The sequence below is a fragment of the Neophocaena asiaeorientalis genome, unplaced genomic scaffold (assembly GCF_003031525.2).
Source record: "Neophocaena asiaeorientalis asiaeorientalis breed wild unplaced genomic scaffold, Neophocaena_asiaeorientalis_V1.1 scaffold150, whole genome shotgun sequence".
NCBI classification, from domain to species: domain Eukaryota; kingdom Metazoa; phylum Chordata; class Mammalia; order Artiodactyla; family Phocoenidae; genus Neophocaena; species Neophocaena asiaeorientalis.
In genome coordinates, this window is record NW_020176571.1 from 14,626,653 (window position 1) to 14,647,289 (window position 20,637).

Sequence of the window (20,637 nt, forward strand, 5' to 3'; positions counted from 1 at the left end):
AAACTCAGAATGCAGATGGGCTGTCTAAAATATGACATAAATCCCAGAAGTCAAAATAGAAAATGAGAAATCCAACCACAGAAAACTATCATGCATGCATAATATCTGTAATTTATATGATAATTAAAGAAGGATACTGAAGAGTAGGTATTATGTATGCAGTTATTTGAGAAAAAAAAAGAGATATTCCATAACTATGAAAAGTTATTCAGATGGATAGACACTTATATACACAGTGGTATCAGTCGCCTCACAGGGTTGTGTTTGGGTTGTTTGTGTGCTGGGGTCCCGAGGTGAGAAGTAGACTGGTCCTTTTGTACCTTTTTGTAACATTTGAGATTTATACTGTGTTTAAGCATTATATGTTCAAAAGTAAATTAAAATGTATCCCCCCAAAATGGCTGATATTGGGCCTTAAAATTCTATTATGTACTGATACAAGCCTCATAAAAGGAGATTCTAATGTAATGTGCTAGATTTCCAAAGATTCTAGATAAGTTGAAAACTAAGAGATAAATTGATATTACTTACCTTCATAGAGAAATTCAAATTCAGCTTCTTTGTCTTTATGTTTGTTGGTTACTGCTATCATTCCCACCAAGATAAAATGTTCGCAATAAACACAGCAGTATTTTAAAAGATTATGTGTACCTTTAAGAATATGGTAAACACCATCTGTCTGGTATTATCCACATTCAGAGTTTGTCCGTAAAGAAGAAAACACTACATGACGTTAAGCAGATCCTTCCAGTCTTGTTTTGACTTGATGTGATATGTTTGTTTCTATCTTATCTGTTAGATTTGCTCTTGTGACATGGCACTGTTAACTTTCTTTAATTGGAGCAACACGATTAAATGCAGATATAAATCAAAAAGTGCTGTCATTTGGTTTATTCTTTAAGATGTGTTAACATTATTTTTACTCAAGGTTCCTTCTATTTAGCAGGTAATGCCACACACTGTGCCTTTTTAAAAATTGTACACGTGGATTTTAAAGGAGAGAGATTTGTGATCCTTCCGTAGTATCCTAGAGGAGGAAAAATCTTTGTGCAGAATTCTTACATTTGAAACAACTAAGACACAAAAGTGGAATTGCAGTAATTCATCTGAACAGATTAAATCCTGGAAGTTTCAGAGAAATCTGAAAAGAGATTAAAATTATGAAGATGAAAAATAAACTCAATATCTAGGCATTAATACCACATTTTCTGTTGGGCTTTTTTTTTTTTTCCTTAGACTTCACGGGCTTCAAAAAAAGTTCATAATTTTGGAAAGAGATCAAATTCAATTAAAAGGAATCCTAATGCACCTGTGGTCAGACGAGGTTGGCTTTATAAACAGGTATTTTTCTTTTTTTTTCCTATTTGATGTGAAAAAAGGACAGAATCAAAAGGGACCTTTTCTGCTGAAGGCACCTAAGACAATTGTATAGAGTGGAGAAAGAACTGTAGTGGTCATCCAGATTCTTCACTTCTTATTACCACGGAGAGAGTTAGGGGAACAATGGAGAAAGAAAAAGTAATGGATGTTACTTAGAGATATTGTGGGCAGGGGTGGGCAGGTATTTCTAAATTTGAAATTAGATATATGCTGCCTGAAAATGTTAGGAACAGCATGCTAAAATTATCTAGGCAGAACTATTTTTTAAATGGAAAAAAAACCAGAGGTATTGTACATTTTTCTGTCCTATAAAAATCATTGAAGAAATGTAGAATTATGTACTTCTCTGCTTTAATTTATAGAGAAATCTGATCATAAGTTGAGATTTTTCTGATTTTTTCAGAGTTTTGCTTCTGTGCTCTCAAGACCGCTCTGTTAAGTGTCTGTACTGTTTTTTCTTTCTTTTGTTTGTTTGATCAAGCATGGGTCACTCAGATACCCTGATAAGTTGGGGTTTGTATAGTTGCGTTACCAGGGAAACCTGGTAACTAAGCTTTTTTGGAACATTGTTGTACGTTTTGGAATTAGTAGGGATGCATGTACGTTGGACTTGGTGACATCTGTTTGGATTGCTCAGAGGCTTTTGTTTTCTTTTTTTGCTTTCTAGTTTGCAGCTGGGTTTCAGATAAATGAACTCCAGATAACTGAGATAACTCGGCATTCAAGACCTTTTTCTTTGTCCTGTCTCTCTGATTCATGCTGCATGTATACAGATGATGCAGAGCAAGTTAAATATTAGTCCATTGACAGTGTTAATTTATTCTGTCAAATATTGCTAATTGCTTTCAGATGGCCTAATAATTATATTCAGTAAAATTCATAATGACTTTGTTACGAAACATTCATTAGACCTTGTTCTGTCTGAAAGTTGGGTGGCAACTAAACTACTGTATTGGCAGAAGACCCACTTAAAATCCAGAGAGTTCCCATTCAGATTAGTTTCGCCAATTTCTTACTGAGTTGATTGGGTATGTAACTTGGATACCAACTTTTCATTTTTACTTAAAGATCATTTACTATATTTTAACCATCTGACATTTAAACTTATCCAAGCTAAAAGGTTTTTTTAACTAGACTTTCTGAGTCCAAATTCTATTGAAATAGCTCCGTGTGCTATTGAGCTTTGTAGAGGATATAGGATTCCTTATTTTAAATGATTGCTGTTCTTATTTCTTGATCCCTTGGTTAATTTAGTATTGCCAAAGCGTTACCAATCAGTTTCTCTACCATGAGTGTTTATTTTGTAATAGGTGTGTGACTTACAGAGAATATTTGTTTGTAGAGCCGCTTAAAGATCTAAACTTTTTAATTATCTGTACTAAAGAGATAATTAATTAGGAGATTGAAAATACCGTGTAATTTGGGAGGGCGGGGGAGAGCTTTCCTTAGTGTAGCTGTCAATTTTAAGGACAGATCCCTTACTTCAGGAGATTTTTACCCATATAATTTCTTCAGTTCTAAAGGCATTTTTAGATGATAGTCACAGCTAGAAGTAAATTAAGAAGTATAAATCAATGCACATACAAACTGACCTCTTTTTTGCCTTTGTGTGTGTGTGTGTGTCTCAGTCTGGGTCTGTGTCTGTGTTTCGTTTTCTTTTGTGGTTTTGCTCTAGTGCATGTGGGAAGGTAATTTTCATTAAAATTGTGATTTTGTTTGAGCTTGGCATTTTTATTACCTAAATAACTTAGAAAAAGCTGCCAAGTAGGTACTCTTTTCTGCTGGATAAGCAAAACCCAAGCTGTCTGTGTAAGAAGAAAAAAAATGTTTATGAAATGTGTTTATATGCTAAGGTTCCTTTATTCACAGTCATTTAAAATCACATTACCTTTGGAAGAACTTCAAATCACACACTTTTCTTCTTGTTGAAGATTAACATATCTATTAGATCTGGTTTTCCAGGATGCATACACTGCCGCACAGTTCCATTATTCTCATGCTAGCAGACGTGTTCAATAGAGGGGATTCCAAATTGCTTGCAAATATGAAACCAAATCACATTGCTTCAGCAGAATTCCTTTTACATGACAGTATTACTCTTCAAAGACCAGTATACTTGGGAATATCTTAATATGATACAAGTCCCCAGGAAACAAACCCAAAATTTTGCTTAGCGTTTTAGTTTGATTTCTGTATAGCATATGTCAAACACACCTTGTCTTAAAAGCTTATTTTAAACAAATAAGAAAACCAGAAATGAGCTTTAATTTTCTGAAATGAAAAAAGAAAATCCTTTAATATGCTGATCTAATGCAGGACAGTACTGGCATGAAGCTATGGAAGAAACGCTGGTTCGTGCTTTCTGACCTTTGCCTCTTTTATTATAGAGGTGAGTTTACCGTAAACAATAGAATTTATGTTAAGTATCAGATACTCTTTTAAAGAGAAAACATTACAAATCTTTTTGCTATTTTATTATCAACAAATAGTATCAAGAAAATCTTTTCTTTATTGACATGTAATTCTGAGTAAGGCGGAGGGACAGAAGGATATTGTGCTTCAAGCAGATTGGTCTTAGTTTTGGTCCAGTTTCTGTAATCTGATTGTGCTGAACCGATTTGTTTTGTGTGAAGAACATGTGAGTATTCACTCTATAATGTTATCCTTGAATTCAGTGCCTAATAGATGAAAAACGTTAGTTTGATGTTTGATTCTTTTTACTTGTCAGTTTTGTCAGATCTAGCCATCAGTCTGTTAGATATCCCATTCTCCCCAGCAAATGATTTTAGTGCATTAGATTAGAGACTGCCATGATGTACTAGCAAATAAGAAAAATAACATAGAATGTATTTATTATGATCCCTTCCAGCCCTTCACACGCACGCACACACACACACACACACACTTTTTTATAAAACAAAAAGACCTCCATGAAACATTGAGAAAGTTACAGAAGGGTTACAAACCAGGCTACTAATGTTGGTGGAGAAGAAATAAAGGTATTATTAAAGGCAGTCTTCATTTCTCTCTCTCTCTCTAATTTTTTTTTCTTTTTAAAGTATTTATTTATTTATTTTGGGGAGCGGCGGGTCTTAGTTGTGGCTCACAGAATTTTTCCTTGCGGCACACGGGCTCTTTGTTGTGGCACGCAGCCTTCTCTCTCCTTGTGGCTCAGGGGCTCCAGAGCGCGTGGGGACTCTGTAGCACGCGGGCTCTGTAGTTGCGGCACGCGGGCTCAGTAGCCCGGCAGCACGTGGGATCTTAGTTCCCTGACCAGGGATCCAACCCGCATCCCCTGCGTTGGAAGGCGGATTCTTTACCACTGGACCACCAGGGAAGTCCATCTTCTATTTTTCTTCTTCTTCTTTTAATGTTTTCTGGTTAATAAGTTGTTGATTAATAACAATTTTAAGTCAGAGTCTAGAGAAGTCTCTGATCATGTGCCATGTGGATCTGTTAGATACCACAAAGCTGGTATGAACAGAGAAAGGAGTGCATAGGCTGTGCTCTCCCTAGAAATCTGCTTCAGCTACAATATAAAATCATGAATTTGGACAACCATTCCTTCTTCCCTAAAGTCTGGTTGGAAACAGTCACTAAAGAATTAGATTGTCAGTGCATGATTACTCATTTATATACCACAGAATGCAATAGAATTTTAGAGCCTATTAGCAGTTTTAAAATTTACTTTGTGATTGTCCAGAAAAAGGTGTGACAAAATTCTGTGGTCATCTATCAAAGCAACATGTGCATATTGACCTTCAGGTTTAGAAATTACTAGAATTGTACTCATCTTTTCCCCCCACTGAATACTGTGGTTGAGAAGGACTGCTGAGTCAGAATTAACCAGACCTATAAACTTTCATTTTGTCGTAGGGATGTTGGTCAGGCCGCAACTGTGGTATTATCTTTAGTTAAGTGCCAGACTTACTCTACAATTTTCCTTAAAGGTTTTCCCAGTCTTGCAGAAAGTCAGGATTTGTAACTCATACATTATTCCTAAGCTTATAATTTGTACTTTTCTCCCTTTTTCAGTACGTTTTATAGACCATTTAGAACTTTAAATAAGAACAAGAAAATGTTTGTTGCTTCTCATATAAAAATTTCTTAGTGTTAATTTGCAACAAAAAGCTCACTGAGTTCCTTGTCTTTTGCTGTTATTATTGCTCATGGAAAGGTGCTTGCTACTTGTCACCTTTATTAAAATAGAAAAACTTTTAACCTAATTTTTAAAAAGTAAAGGTGAATTCAGAAGCCATGTTGAGTATGAGATTCCATATTATTATTAACCATATGCATTTTACACTCAATGTATTTATTAATTTTAGTACAGTTCCCCAGACAGGAGGAATGTAAAAAAGAAGATACAGAAAGGAAAGGTATAACATTTAACTCACTTCCATTCTTCAGATGGCTGGAAAGAAGCATATGATACTACACTCTCACTATTTTATCAATAGGAAATGTCAGATTTTAAATAAAAACTATCAGATTTTAGTGAGATGATCATAATAGCTTGCAATTTTTGGAGTGTTTGGTATATGCTAAGCACATAACATTATGATCTTGTCCATCTCTTCCTCACAGCCACCTGATAAGGTGGCAAATCTTATTATTCCCATTCACGCGAGAGGAAACTAAGGGCAGCAAGGTCCAATTGCTGGCCTGTCTCCCCAAGCAAGTCTCAAAGCCAGGATCTGCACCCAGACACTTCTCCTAAATACCCAGATCTCGTCTTCTCTCTCTCTCTCTTTTTTTTTTTTGGCCACGCTGCACAGCTTGTGGAATCTTAGTTCCCCCACCAGGGATCGAACCCTGGCCCACGACAGTGAAAGCATGGAGCCCTAACCACTGGACCACCAGGGAATTCCCAATCTCGTCTTCTCTTGTAACCTGAATACAATGGCCCCATTCATTTCTTCCGTATGTCTCAAAGCATTTAATATACTAACATACAGAACATGCTGTCAGAATTTTTTGACAGGTCAGTCTGTGTTTTACGGATATGGGAAATAATTCAGAGAGAGAATAAGAGCTTTGCTGTTTTTTTGCAATAGGATAGCATCCAACACCAGATGGAAGCCCAGGTTCCCACTGTTCTTTACAATATACCAGGCATATCGTGAACACTGTGATAAAGTACTAAAATTGCTCTGTTCTGTAGTCAGTCTATTGATGAAGTTTACCGTGGGACGCAATTCACTCAACGAATGTTTACTGAGCAGGACCCGCTTCATTCCAGGTATTTTCAAAATAGCAGTGAAAGAAGGCTTCCATGAAGCTTGTCATCTAGAGAGGTCAGGGAGACAGTAGATAAACTCAGATAAATAAACAAGACCATGGTAAGTGTTTTTAGGAAAATAAGGTCATGATATGAAAGAAGGGCATGGGGTAAGGGCCTCTATGGACCAGGGCTCTGAGCTGATGTTTTAGGTAGCAAGATCCCAATGACAAGGAGGAGGCAGAGTGAGCAGAGCATTCCAGGCCGGGGGGAGCAATAGCGCAAAGGCTCTGTGGTAGGAAAGTGTTTGGGATGTTGAAGACGCAGAAAGAAACCAGTGTACCAAGCAGGGAGGTTAGCAGTAGGGAAAGAGATGGATGGGAGATTGCACCAGTCTTGGATTCTGTTGGAGTTTAGGTTCTGCCCAAGATACCATAAGGAAACAGCTGTGTATTTTTAAGCGTAAGAGTGATATGCTTTTGATTTACATTTCAAAAAGCTCACTCAAGCTGCTGTTAGAGAATGAGTTATAAAGGAGAAGGAAGGAAATAAGAGTTAGCAGTTACTGTGTAGAAATGATGATGGCTTTAGACTAGGGTAGTAGCTAACAGGGAGCTCTTTTTTTTTTTTTTTTTTTTTTTTTTTGTGCGGTGTGCGGGCCTCTCACTGCTGTGGCCTCTTCCGGTAGTGGAGCACAAGCTCCGGACGCGCAGGCTCAGCGGCCATGGCTCACGGGCCCAGCTGCTCCGCGGCATGTGGGATCTTCCCGGACCGGGGCACGAACCCACGTCCCCTGCGTCGGCAGGCAGACTCTCAACCACTGCGCCACCAGGGAAGTCCCAGAGAGCTGTTTTGATGCACCAAACATCTTATTAGGTGGTAGGATGCAGAAATTAACAATATAAACCCCTCTCCTTATGGAACTCACAGATTACCAGAAGGAGTCTGAGAAAAAATGTTATAGTATTCAGTTGTGTTGATGAGTGTTGACCAGGCCTGTGCAAGGAAGGGATTAGGAAAGAAGGGTGATCTTGACAAAGGACTTAGCATGTACAAAGCATGAGTGAGCATGACATATTTGTAAAATTTACATATAGGACGTAAGGAATGAAGGTTATGTCTGAAGACGTAGCAAGAGTAAAGGCTAAAAAGTAGATCAAGGCACAAAAGGCATTTGTTTGTTATTCTAATGAATTTAAAACTCCTGTCTTGAATACAAAAAATAGTATCAAGATCAAGTGTACATTTTAGAAAAATCACCGTAGCACTTGAGCTAGAAGCCAAGAGACCAGTTAGCAAAATATTGCAGTATTCTGGCGAGGAACGATAATGAGTAACGACATCCCGGTCTGTAAGTTACTTACCCAGCTGTGACTGTATGTATTTCTTGTCTTGTTCCCAAACGTCTTTAAAGCGAAAGAAGGAATGGGGGAATCTAAAATGTCACTTGAATCCGCTAAAATGTTGAGATTTTTATGGTTCCTGTCCCAGGTTGTGTTCCTCAGGAAGCGAGCCTTGTGATGGAGATCAGGGTGCAAGAGGCCTACTGGGGAGTGTTCTTGGTATCGGGACCTGGGCCTGGGAACGGAGGGAAGTAGGATAGGGCAGAGGGAGAAGTTAGGCTGCCGTGCAGTCTAAGAAAGGCCTGGCCGACTCTCTGTCCCCAACGAGGAGTTCGTTCTTTCTACAAACATCACTCAGTTCCTACCCTTCGCTTGGCAGTATACGAGGCCCGCTGGGTGATAGAAACTAAGACAGTTACCTAGGTAGAGTTAAGACAGTAAAAAAATATCAGTAAGACAGTTGCCTAGGTAGACAGTTACCTAGGTAGAGAACTATAAAGAAAGCCATGATTAGGAACATTTAAGTGATCTAGCAGGGGACTCTTCGGTTAGTCATTTGACAGATGAAGATTTTATATGCCTTCAGTTTTATGTAATAATGGCAGTAGTTACTGAACACTTAGTATGAGCTGAGTGCATTATTGTGTTCATTATGTCTGTTAAATAATTTAACCCTCACAACAAGTTCTTTAGTGGTAAGTCTTGTTTTCCTCAGTTTTGTAGTAGATGAAACTGAGATGCCCAGCATCAGTAACTTGCCCAGGATCTCAGAGCTGCTTGGAATCTGGCCAGGAAACAGTCCATGATAATCCAGTGAAGTCACCCTGTGCTTATTGATGCTGCATATTCTGAAATAACTTTAGGAAAGTCAGTTTTCCAATTATGCAACATAGAAGAAGGTATTATTTGATAAAAAATGATCTTTTAATAAAGATGACTTCAGGCTGTTTCTGATTATATGCTTTATATAAGCATAAAGTTGGATTTAAAATTAGAATATGACTCAATTATAGAAAATTGTCATGTTCTCTATAATTGATGTCTGCTCTCTGCCTCTTTTTTTTTACCTTTTAGAATAAATCTGCACTTTTGTTCATTCTTTCTTGTATTAGTGAACTATACCTGAATGAGTACAGTATAGTAAAAGCAAAATTTTGTTCCACTGTTAGGAGAAAAGCTATAGAAATAACCTCTAATGTGACCTTTTTCTTTTGGAAGTTTTACCATATAGTCTAGAAGTAAGGGGAAAATAAATAAAATCCCTCGTTAAGTTTATAATAATAAAAACAACATGGTAAGCATAATAAAAAGAATTATTTCTCATTTATGGTTTTTCTCATGGGTGAGTTCATCAGCCTAATGCACAGCTCTATTAACTTGTCTTTTGGGTCTCTAACAATGTACTATGTATTTCAAGTTTCATAAACATCTCTGCCCCCAGGCAGCAAGTTAATAATGTGAATCTATACTGTGCCGAGATTAATGTTTTATCTTTTTCCTGGGTATATTTTATGTGCTTGCCTTGTAGGCCTGTAATTTATTCCCATAACTTTATTGTATATTGTAGCGACTGATTAAAAACAACCCTTCAAAGATCTATGCTTAAAAAGCGTATGATTTTTATAGCATAGTTTACAATAATGTATTTATGTGTATCGTCATTTATTCAAAAATTTTTGAGTATCTGCTACTGTTGTTCTAAGTGTCTTCATGGAGTTCACATTCCAGTGGAGAGAGAAAGATGATAAGTAAAAAACTAAAACATGCAGTGTATCAGCAGTAATTGGGGTGGTGGTGAGGGGAGACAGTGGTGGGGTTCCAGAAGGAGAAGAGAGGGCTCTGGGATGGGTCAGGGTGGGAAGCACTTTAAAATAGAGCAGTCAAGGAAGGCTTCATTGATGAGAAATTGAGCCAAGTCTGAAGGATGTGACAAGTGAGCTGTGCATTTGTCCTAGCTTTAAAATGGTTGCACATTTATATCCTACCAGCCATGTGGGTGGATTCCTTTTATAAATTTTCTGTGTCATCACTTATATGCTAATGTAGTTTCAGTGAATCACATGTCAAAGGGCTTTGTAGCATGCAGTCTATATGCCAAACAAATGTATGCTGCTTTTCTGTCTAATTGACCTTTTTCTGACATGTGGGCCAATTTCTGATTTGCTTAGGGTAGGGAAGCGTGTTGAAAGTAAAGCAGTATATATACTCTGCTAGTTAATATTTTCTTTTAAAACCTTACAAAGAACTACCTAAACAATACATGAATTCTTCATTAATATATGAAAATCTTTTGATTTTTTGTCAAAATAAGTTTCAAGAAAATTTATTCTGTTTCATGAGAACATTTAAAATTCTAATCAGATGTTCAATTATCTCTTAGATGAGAAAGAAGAGGGTATTCTGGGAAGCATACTGTTGCCTAGTTTTCAGATAGCTATGCTTACCTCCGAGGATCACATCAATCGCAAATATGCTTTTAAGGTAAGGAAATAATCATACTTTTTTATTCTGTATTTGAATCTTGCACTGATTAAAAAGTGGATATTGACCATGGATTATTACAAAAAGATATTTTAGTAACAGTTATTTTTATATTAAAAACATAGTAGTGGTCTTCGAGTCGAGGAGGAGAGTGTCCCTTTAATTAGGCAGTACGTGCTCAAATATTTAGGGGCCAAGGGTCTTTTATGTCTCTACTTTCAAATGGTTCTAGTTAAAGCAAATATGTTAAAATGCTAATAATTGATGGATATAGCTGTAGGTATCCTGGTGATCATTGTACTATTCCTGAAAGGTTACTGTATGTTTTAATATTTTCATAGTAAATTTGGGGGTGGTGTGTTATTTAACATAATACATGTGCATTCATGATTTTATAGGATATTTACAAAGATATTCTTGGGTCTAAGTACTTCATGAACATCAGATAGTTTTGAGAGAATATTACAGTTGAAACATTAAATCTATGACTAAATCTAAGCAGACCTGAGCCTCCCTCCCCTAAGTAACAATACCCACCCATCTCTGCATCTCTGTGATGTGCTGGCTTGTAGAGCACCCTCAAGTAAGAGGCCACTTGAACGCTCAGTTGGTTATTTTTGTTTTCAAAGACCATACTGCATTCTTTGCTTTATGATTATGGCTGAAATAAATTTCAGAAGTCACCTATTTTTTTTTTAAATCAGTGTTAAATTAAGAACTCTGAAGGGTTTAAATTTTTCATTTTAAGGAAAAGAGGAAATACAAGGGTAACATATGCTGTTATTTAACAATGAAAATGTTTGCACCATTATAAAATTGATTCAATTTTTAATTCCTGTCCACTTTTAAAGAATACTCAGGACTGCAGCTGATTTACAACTTTTGCCAATTAATGTGTTACATTATTAGCTATGGAGAAAAGAGAGGGAAAGGCAGAGTGGTGGGAGGGTGATGGGTGACCTCAAAGAGAATGTAATATCTGAGCAAAGACCAGTGGCTACAAGGGCAGTCGCTACCCATTTCAATAAATGTTATTAACAGTATGAACCAGAGAAATGGAATTAAGTATTTTAAGATGCTATAGCAAACTCTAATACTGATAATTTAAAGTAATAACTGTGTAAAAGTACATTGCCCAACTCTGTGATACTAACACTGTTATTTGGGCACAGGTTTAAATTTTTTTGTTTGCTCATCAACTTGTCAAATGTTTATTGAATTTGTACTAGTCATAGGACATTTTGCTGGTTCTTAAACTCTAAAAAAACATAGATTTTTAAAAATATATAAATAGAATGTTAAAATAGCAGTAAAAGTGACCATGCGTGTTAAGTATATTGTCTCTGTAATTATTCGGTTTAATCTTGATTGGATTTTATCTATAACGAGGATAATGATTTCTATTTCAAATTCTCTTCTCTGCCATGTTGTTTTCTCTGAATTTATGAGCCACTTTTACTACTAAGTCCGTTGGCACTGATGCTGCTGCTTTCACAGTGGTAAGTAGAAGCTATAGACAATTGTTGAACAAAACTGTGGAACTTAAAGCTAAATCAGGAACTTTGCCATCATCTTGTAAATATTCCCTTTGACAGATCACAAGCTTGGGTGTGGTTTTAGTGTCTTGAGTCCTGGCTACACCTGGGTCTTCTGAGCACCAGCCCAGTGTTCCTTCCGTTGATTACAGACAGGGGCAGTGGTCTTCATCCATTTCTCCAAAACCCCACTCAGCCAGTCCAGTGACTCTTGGTGATGGTTTTAATCATTTTAACAACTGGTGGCATTTCAGCTGTTTCTTTCACGTGGTTTCCGTAGATAGTGTTACATCCCTTACGTGGTCAAGTGAGATTTGTTGGTTCTGTAAGTTAATTTGCTCACTGTGTTGATTGAATTTATTTATATCCTGATTCTGAAAAAGATTCTGAAGCAGCTAATTTGACATTGTAAGTAAAGCAGATAGATAGTCAAGATCTCTGAGTGAAGTGTGTGGCTCCAGATTTACTCCTCTCGTCTCTTTAGACTAACTCTGTGCTTAGTGCCCTTCCTTCTGCCTCATTCTGTGCTGAAATAGCTTTTGTTTCTCTTTGCTTGTCCTTCAATGTCTACCAGGGAGCTGTCACAGGCATTCTTAAATGGAAATTAAGAATGGTTCCCCCCACAGAATTCCCCACCCTGGCCTTTGTTTTCTTTCTTTCTTTTTTTTTCCCCCTTCTTTTTTAAAGAAATTTTATTGAAGTCTAGTTGATCTAACCATGTTGTGTTAATCTGGCTTTGTTTTCTGCTCTGATGTAGCTACTGCTGCTGTCCATCTTTGCGCTGCAGGCCCAGGGCTAAGCTGAGCACTCAGTGCTTGAACGTGGGTAGCTATCCGTCAACAGCGACTTCTTTGTGTTGTTTTCTGTTTCTCTGGATAGAGGCAGATTGCCACCATAAAGAAAGAAACCTACTTACCAGTTATATAGGCCTCAAACCCAGTGTATTTACATTTTAACTCTGAAACTTGAGAAGAAAAGCTAAAGGGCAGTGCCATTTTGGGTCATTTATAGATCTTTTATGTTTGTGTATAGATGTCTGTAAGGATTAGTCAAAATGCTTTAAACAGCAGCACCGTTTAAGGGCTAAAGGAACTGGTAACACAGGAGGGAAATGCTATGACATGTACATTTCAATGACGTGTTGCTGGTTGCTCTGGAACATTCTTGAATAGAAAGATGTGAATTGTAGTAAATGCAAATTGCTAGGGATGTGTGCATGGAACAGGGACGGCCAACTGCTTCCTTTCTTACCTCTTTCCCCTCCTATACATCTTTTTTTTTTTTTAAGAAAAAGAAAAATGGTAAAGTTAGGAGAAAAAATATAATATGTATTTATTTTTCAATATTGAATTGTATTTTTCTTAAGTCCCTCATTTCTATATCGGTATGTAAGACAAGTCTGCTTTCTTTGAAATTGGATAGTAATGATCTGTGTAGAGAGCCACTGAACTCTCTTTCTTTTTCTTTTACAGATACCATATTTCTATTTAAAATGATCGTGCCATTTTCAATCAGGCAGCCCATCCAAACATGCGGACCTATTATTTCTGCACTGACACAGGAAAGGAAATGGAGTTGTGGATGAAAGCCATGTTAGATGCTGCCCTGGTACAGACAGAACCTGTGAAAAGGTAAAGGCTTGTAGGGAAAATAATGGTGATTTCCACTTACATTTTATTCCATGCCTTGCAAGTATGTCATTATCATAGTACATATCATTTTAGTAGTCACGATATGAAACCACTTCTTCCTCAGAAAGCAAGGATTCATTCATGTTTTATATTAAACTAATACACCTTTAGTTAGTTTGAAATACCACCTGCATTTTTATTCCACCTTCCCTCTTTATTCATTTTCACCTATCAGTGTACTGAGGTGAATGCAGAATCCTAACATTCCAACTGAACGTTCTTTCTTCTTACACAATTACGTTTAATTTCCGGTAAGTATATTTTCAATTGCTATCTTAAAAGTACACAAGACAGTGTTTTTTAAGGTTCTGAATCTTAGAAGGGAATTTATATTCATGAAGTTAATTTCATTGTGTTTTTATATTATGTTGGGTGTTTTTCAAGTTTAATAAATTAAAATAAAATTTTTTGATGAGTTTCATTTCTTTGGCATTTCTGGGTTAATTCTGATTGTTTTATGATGAATGTCTCCAGAAAATAGTTCATCAAGCATTTAGATTATTTCTAAATATATCTACTTCTTGATGAATTCTACCTTCTTTCTTTTAAAACTCCAGGGCTTAGATTCTTCAGTAATATAAATATGTACTGTTAAAATTGATCTAAGTGTGATTTTTTTTTCCCCTGCTTTAACATATGAATCATTTTAATATTTGACTATATTAAGAACTAGTGAGGGCTTCCCTGGTGGCGCAGTGGTTGAGAGTCCGCCTGCTGATGCAGGGGACACGGGTTCGTGCCCCGGTCCGGGAAGATCCCACATGCCGCAGAGCAGCTGGGCCTGTGAGCCATGGTCGCTGAGCCTGCGCGTCCGGAGCCTGTGCTCTGCAACGGGAGAGGCCACAACAGTGAGAGGCCCGTGTACCGCAAAAAAAAAAAAAAAGAACTAGTGAGAGGAAATCTGTTTCTAAAATATGTAAATAGCAGCTGAATAATGGGCTTACAACATTTTTGTTATATATTCCTATAACTTGAAGAAAGATCTATGATACAGTTAAATTTTTCTTCCAGTCAGCAACAGTTGAGCGCATATCTCATATAAGGAAGATCGCTAACTTGCTAATTTGATCTTTTTGCTCTCTTCTCAGGAAATTATATGATTGTTACATTGTAAATCTCTTTTTTTTTTAAAGTGTACCTGTTAATAAAGTCTTTTGACTGTGTTGGTTAAAAGACTCAAGTTGATGCTATATAAGTAAATTTGTGTTTATTTTTTAAAGTATCTATTCCAAATTAACTAATCACTAGTAATTAGAGCTAGGGAAAAGTATGGAGAAAAAAAGGAAAGAAGGTCCAGGGTTGAACTCTGGGACACCTATTTTTAAGAGTAACCACCTCGGGGCTTCCCTGGTGGTGCAGTGGTTGAGAATCCGCCTGCCAATGCAGGGAACACGGGTTTGAGCCCTGGTCCGGGAAGATCCCACATGCCACGGAGCAACTAAACCCGTGCACCACAACTACTGAAGCCCATGAGCCACAACTACTAAATTCCGCGCTCCTAGAGCCCGTGCTTCGCAACAAGAGAAGCCACTGCAGTGAGAAGCCCGCACGCTGCGGTGAAGAATAACCCCCACTCGGCACAACTACTGAGCCTGTGCTTTAGAGCTCGTGTGCCGCAACTACTGAAGCCCATGAGCCACAACTAGTGAGCCCACGAGCCACAACTACTGAAGCCCACGTGCCTAGAGCCCGTGCTCCGCAACAAGAGAAGCCACCGCAATGAGAAGCCGGCGCACTGCAACAAAGAGTAGCCCCCGCTCGCTGCAACTAGAGAAAGCCTATGCGCAGCAACGAAGACCCAGTGCAGCCCAAAATTAATTAATTAATTAATTTTTTAAAAAAGAGAGAGTAACCACCTCAACCGTATACAGTTTCTGGGTTGAGAGCTAATAAAAGGAAAATCTGCTTTTGGAATTCCATGTGTAAAAGCGACCTGAATGGATGTAAAAATGAGGTGATTATGATTGACAGCTAGAGAAAATTTGTAGGTGAAAAAAATTCATTGAAAATCTTAAGATAATATTAACTTAAGAGTAGAATTTTCAGGGAATTGTTTAGAATACAGAAATCAATATAATAATTAAGATATATGATTGCCAGGTAATTTCAGTATTGTGTGTTCACTTATCCCAGAATTTCAACTTCCATTTTCTTTTCTTGTATTTTCCACTCTAAAAACTACTCATAATTTATGGTGATAAAGATGATATTCAATATTTTGTTTTGACTGTGACAACTATTCGTTGATTATGTGCTCACAGCAATTTTTAGCCAGTTGTGTTGATATAATTTGCCCTATTAGCCAGGAATTGTTGAATACCACCTAATGGCCCAACCTGGTGTCAGTCGCCATTATCCTCTAGAAATTATGTCCTTTATTCTACTTCTAGCTCTTAGCATTTTTATTCTGCCTTGGTAGTCTTAATCATTCAATATGAAGGTACCTAATTACTATGTTATTTCATTTCATAAGATGGGGAGATTTTGTTTACTTGGTTTTAAGGTATTGGGCTCTTTTTCCCATGTGGCCAGAATACTTACAAATGTTTACCACGGCATATCACCTAAGAGATAGAACATCCAGTTTTTAACTAGATAGTTCATTTCTTCTAAATTTATAAAGTATTTAACCTATGAACTACAATGTCATTGTCCCCGAGTGTGCAGAACTTTGATGGCATTAAAAAATCTAAGCATAATATACATTCTCTGAATAATTTCCATCTCTGGGCCCATTATTTTCATTTTCTGTATTTGCATGTATTTTCTGCAGTAACTTAAATGTCACTTTTAAAAATTGGATCACAAGTTTTACATTATTTATGTTATCTTAGCATACATTTCTGAATCAGTTTTGGTTCCTCTTAGAGAAAAGTCAGCATGTGTCTTTTTTGATTACATTTCTTAAATCTCTGAGAAAAAAATTGAGGAAAAAGTCATTGCAGTTCTAATTTAAAATAATAGCTTTTGGTAGACAAGAGGTAACTAGTTTTAAAAAACCTTTTCAGATGTTTGATATTCAATGTTAAAAAATCCTCCCCACCCCTGAATTTAGCACGGATAAATGTGCTTTTAGTATAGATCTTCTCTTTTATCTTTCAAGGGAAAGAAGCTCTATAGCATATCTTAGTAAACTTTAACAGTGTCTGATATTCCTTCCAACCTGGAAGCTATGAGTTTTATCTAACATAAATATATGGATAGTCCATAACTGTACTCCAAAGGAAATAGTCACATTTCCTTTTATTTTTTCTCACTGATTGTATTGCTAACTAGCTATCTCTGTATAGCTGTATAGGATATGTATAGATTATGTATTTTCTACACATCACTGAAACCAGCAGCAATAGCACACTTAGGATCCAATAGGAGCGTTATTATGTATTGAATTGTGCAAGGTTGGCCAGTTCCCGAGAGGGGCCTCCCTGGTGTGGTATGATCTTGGCAATTTCGTGCAGGTTCAGACACTCAGCTTGGTCTTGTCAGATCCTGGAAGTGATCGGTCTCAGGGAAGCTGATTCTCATCAACAAGACCCAGATATAGCAGCTGGCATGGTGAGCAGTAAAACTGCCCAGTGGCCCAGGCACATACTGCTGAGCAGCCCATTCTGCCTGCAGTGATGTGGACACGAGATGACAGATTCGAATCCACAATTGCTTGATGAGATGGAATGGTAGTGGTAATAAAGTCTGTGGCAGCCACTGACTTACTCATCTAGTCCTCACAACAATCTTGTCTCCTTGGTGCTACAATTTTCCCCATTCACCACAGAGAAGATTGAGGCTTGGTCAGTTTCTGCACCTTGCCCAAAACGCAGCTAGTAAGAGGTAGAGCTGTCAGCTGAGCACATGCAGTCTGGCTCCAAGAGCTCTTACCTGAAACTCAGGTCCTCTTGAACACAGACACAGAGAGTTAATCAGTCGTAGGGTTCAGATCTTTGATAGCATCAGAATGTAATTTCCGTTGCCACAAACCAGAGTCATGTTTGTCTCCTGGTGAGTTAACCCTCCTGGCTGGAAACCATGTTATTTCAAATGACTAGTCACTGTGGTCTTTTAAGTGTGGGTTTTTGTGGTTTCACTGTCAAAGGGCAATCTTATTTGCTTTCTTTCCAGATTTCTAATGGTGGGGACACTCTTCACTTTTTTTCCTCTAGTGCTTTATACGCTGTATATTTTAGGTTTAATTTTTTTCCCCTTTCTATTTATACATTCTTGTGTCGTACTTGAATTTTCATACTACAGTACTGGGGATTTGTGCAGACTTCTCTGTGACCATTTTGGGGTTTTTTTTTTTTTTGGTAAAGTCGAAGGTAATTTTATGATTTTCCTAGATTGAATCCCAGAAATAACATGTGCGTTACTTCATCTGATTTACTCTGGCTTTCTTCTCTGATTTCAGAGTGGATAAGATTACATCTGAGAATGCACCAACTAAAGAAATCAATAACTTTCCCAACCATAGAGTGCTAATTAAACCAGAGGTCCAAAATAACCAGAAAAACAAGGAAATGAGCAAAAATGAAGAAAAAAAGGCATTAGAAGCTGAAAGATATGGATTTCAGAAGGATGGCCAAGATAGACCTTTAACAAAAATTAATAGTGTAAAATTGAATTCTCTGTCATCTGAATATGAGAGCGGGTCAACGTGCCCGGGTCAGACTGGACACTACAGGCCAGTCAATGTGAATAGTTCAGAGAACAAAACGGTCAATGTTAGCCTGGCAGACCTTAGAGGTGGAAGTCACCCCAGTACAGGGCCCTTACACACAGAGGCTGATCGAGTCATACAGAGAACGAATTCAATGCAACAGCTGGAACAGTGGATTAAAATCCAGAAGGGGAGAGGTCATGAAGAAGAAACCAGGGGGTAAGTATCTTGTTATGTGTTGTAAACCCAGGTTTCTTTCCTGTTATTTTGGTGGGAGACTGGTTTCTGAGATACCAATTCAAAGTATTAAGTTCAAATTGCGTTTGAGATATTACAGCTTCATTACTCATCTTTTTTTGATGGTAATCAGATATCAGTGTTTTTTCTCTGCCTCTCAGTGTTCTGTCACCCAACTTTACTAATAGCAAGGAGTCATCCTCCTTGGCCCAGCACAAGAGAAGGCATAGGCTGTGGGTACAGATCATGTTTGTTTGGGATGAGGAAAGTCGCAAGACCTAGCCTCACCCCTCTACATGCACACGTGCGTGCACGCATACACACACACGCACACACACACACACACACACACACACACACACACACAGTGAGAACTTGTCTTCACTCTCCCCACCGCCCTGCTGTTTTCCACTAGTAACTTCTGCAGCTTGATGTAATACAAAGCTCTCCTGAGACATGTAACGTGGAGACCAGAAAGGCTTAGGCTCTCTAGTTCTCAGTCTCATTCCTTGGCTTTCTTAAACTCATAATGCACATGGCTAAGTATTATATTTATTCATCTAAGCATTTATTCATTCATGTACACATTTGTTCTTTCATATACTTATAGTATAACTACTCTATGGTAATCATGGGGCCAGAAAGTAAAATACTGAAAAGATATAGTCCAGATTTCTCACAAAGGTTCTTAGTCCAGTAGAGGAGAAAGTTAAACAAACAGGTACAGTATATGGTGACAAATACAGTGATGGAAGAACAGGATGCTGTAAGAAGATGTTTCAGGGACAACCAGCACAACCTAAGGGTTCAGGAAAACCTCTTTGGAGGAAGTGAAATATGGGGCAAGATACGAAGGATGGTATGCTTATCTTGGTTTACATATGCAAAACTGATAGAGCTGGGAAAGGACTCCGAAGACATGAGTCTGGCTTAGGCACAACTGCTGTGATGATGGATGGGAAGCGCGGCTGGAGAGAGAAGCCAGAGGAGATGTATGCAGATTGGTGTTTCAGCAGTATCATGCCTGCTGCAGAATCTGGAGAATGAATTGGAGAAAGTTCAGAAACTATTGGAATGAGTGAAACGAGGAGAGGAAGGGGATGTATTCACCATATAATTGACAAGGCTAGTTGGGTGCTTGGATGTGCTTGATTGCAAACTGGTCTCACTCAAGTCTAATTTGAGCGGCTGGGGGAAATCAAGAATGACGCCCTGCTTTTTGGTCTGGTCATCAAGCGTTGTCCGGTGCCTTTCACTGCATAGAGAAGGTTTGGGAAGAGAGAAGGTAATGAGTGATTGGATAGGTTAGATCTGAGGTGCCTGCAGTCTGTGTCTCCAGAGAGAGATCTGGACTTGAATAAGATTTGGGGTGTCATCATTATATCAGATATACTTAAAGGTAAGGATGAAAATCAGAAAGAACATTTACATTTAAAGGGGAAAAAAAAAGGATGGTGGGCCTGCAAAGGAGACCAAAAATAAGGGCTAGAGGAAACGGAGGAAAAGCAGGTGATTGTGGATGAGAAAAAGTGTTGTGTTGTTAGGTGGGAAGCTGGTGATGCAAGATTTATAACGTACTTTAATGAACTAACATAGTAAAATTAACTGAAGACTTACTGTAACTCTTACCTCTCGATAGTAGGAAACCAGAAAGCAACGAGTTACTAATGTTTTGGTTAAAAGGAGATGAACTTTTGTAATAGTGGAATGTCCTTCTGGTCTGGGTGGCTGTCTGCCAGTCTCTTCTCTCAGGAGTGCAGCTCAGCCAGGGCTGCAAAACCTGACTCCTGTGATTCAGTTGCTCACTTCCGTTTTCTTCTCCTCCACCCTCGGTGATCACTTTTCTAATTTTCTCAAGGGACAAATTGTGAGAAACAGTTGCTGTTTCAAAAATAAAATTTGATTAGAAGAAAAGCCAGAGGTAGTTCTGGGCGGTGGTGGGGGAAGAAAGGATGTTTGAAAGTACTTATAAAGGTAATTGTTTTCAGGGAAACAGTAATAAAAATCCCAGCCAGAAGATTTGCTGCATCTCTACCCAGCAAATTAAATCTCACTTCTCAATAGAAGCAGTTTTCCTCAAATAAAATCATACTTTCTT

The 20,637-nt window shown here is 37.8% G+C and overlaps 1 protein-coding gene and 1 pseudogene across 1 annotated transcript in view; both read left to right on the forward strand.

Moving 5' to 3' along the window:
- LOC112391858 (pleckstrin homology domain-containing family A member 5-like) overlaps positions 1-8,677 on the forward strand; it is a 161,788-nt pseudogene extending 153,111 nt beyond the window's left edge.
- A 3,196-nt stretch (positions 8,678-11,873) lies between these two features.
- Positions 11,874-20,637, forward strand: part of PLEKHA5 (pleckstrin homology domain containing A5) — a 79,701-nt gene continuing 70,937 nt past the window's right edge. Inside the window, exons 1-3 of the mRNA XM_024733372.1 lie at positions 11,874-11,924; positions 13,433-13,591; positions 18,054-18,521. Coding sequence (XP_024589140.1) covers positions 13,491-13,591; positions 18,054-18,521 — 569 coding nt within the window. The 5' untranslated portion in view covers positions 11,874-11,924; positions 13,433-13,490. The remainder of the gene's footprint in view (positions 11,925-13,432; positions 13,592-18,053; positions 18,522-20,637) is intronic.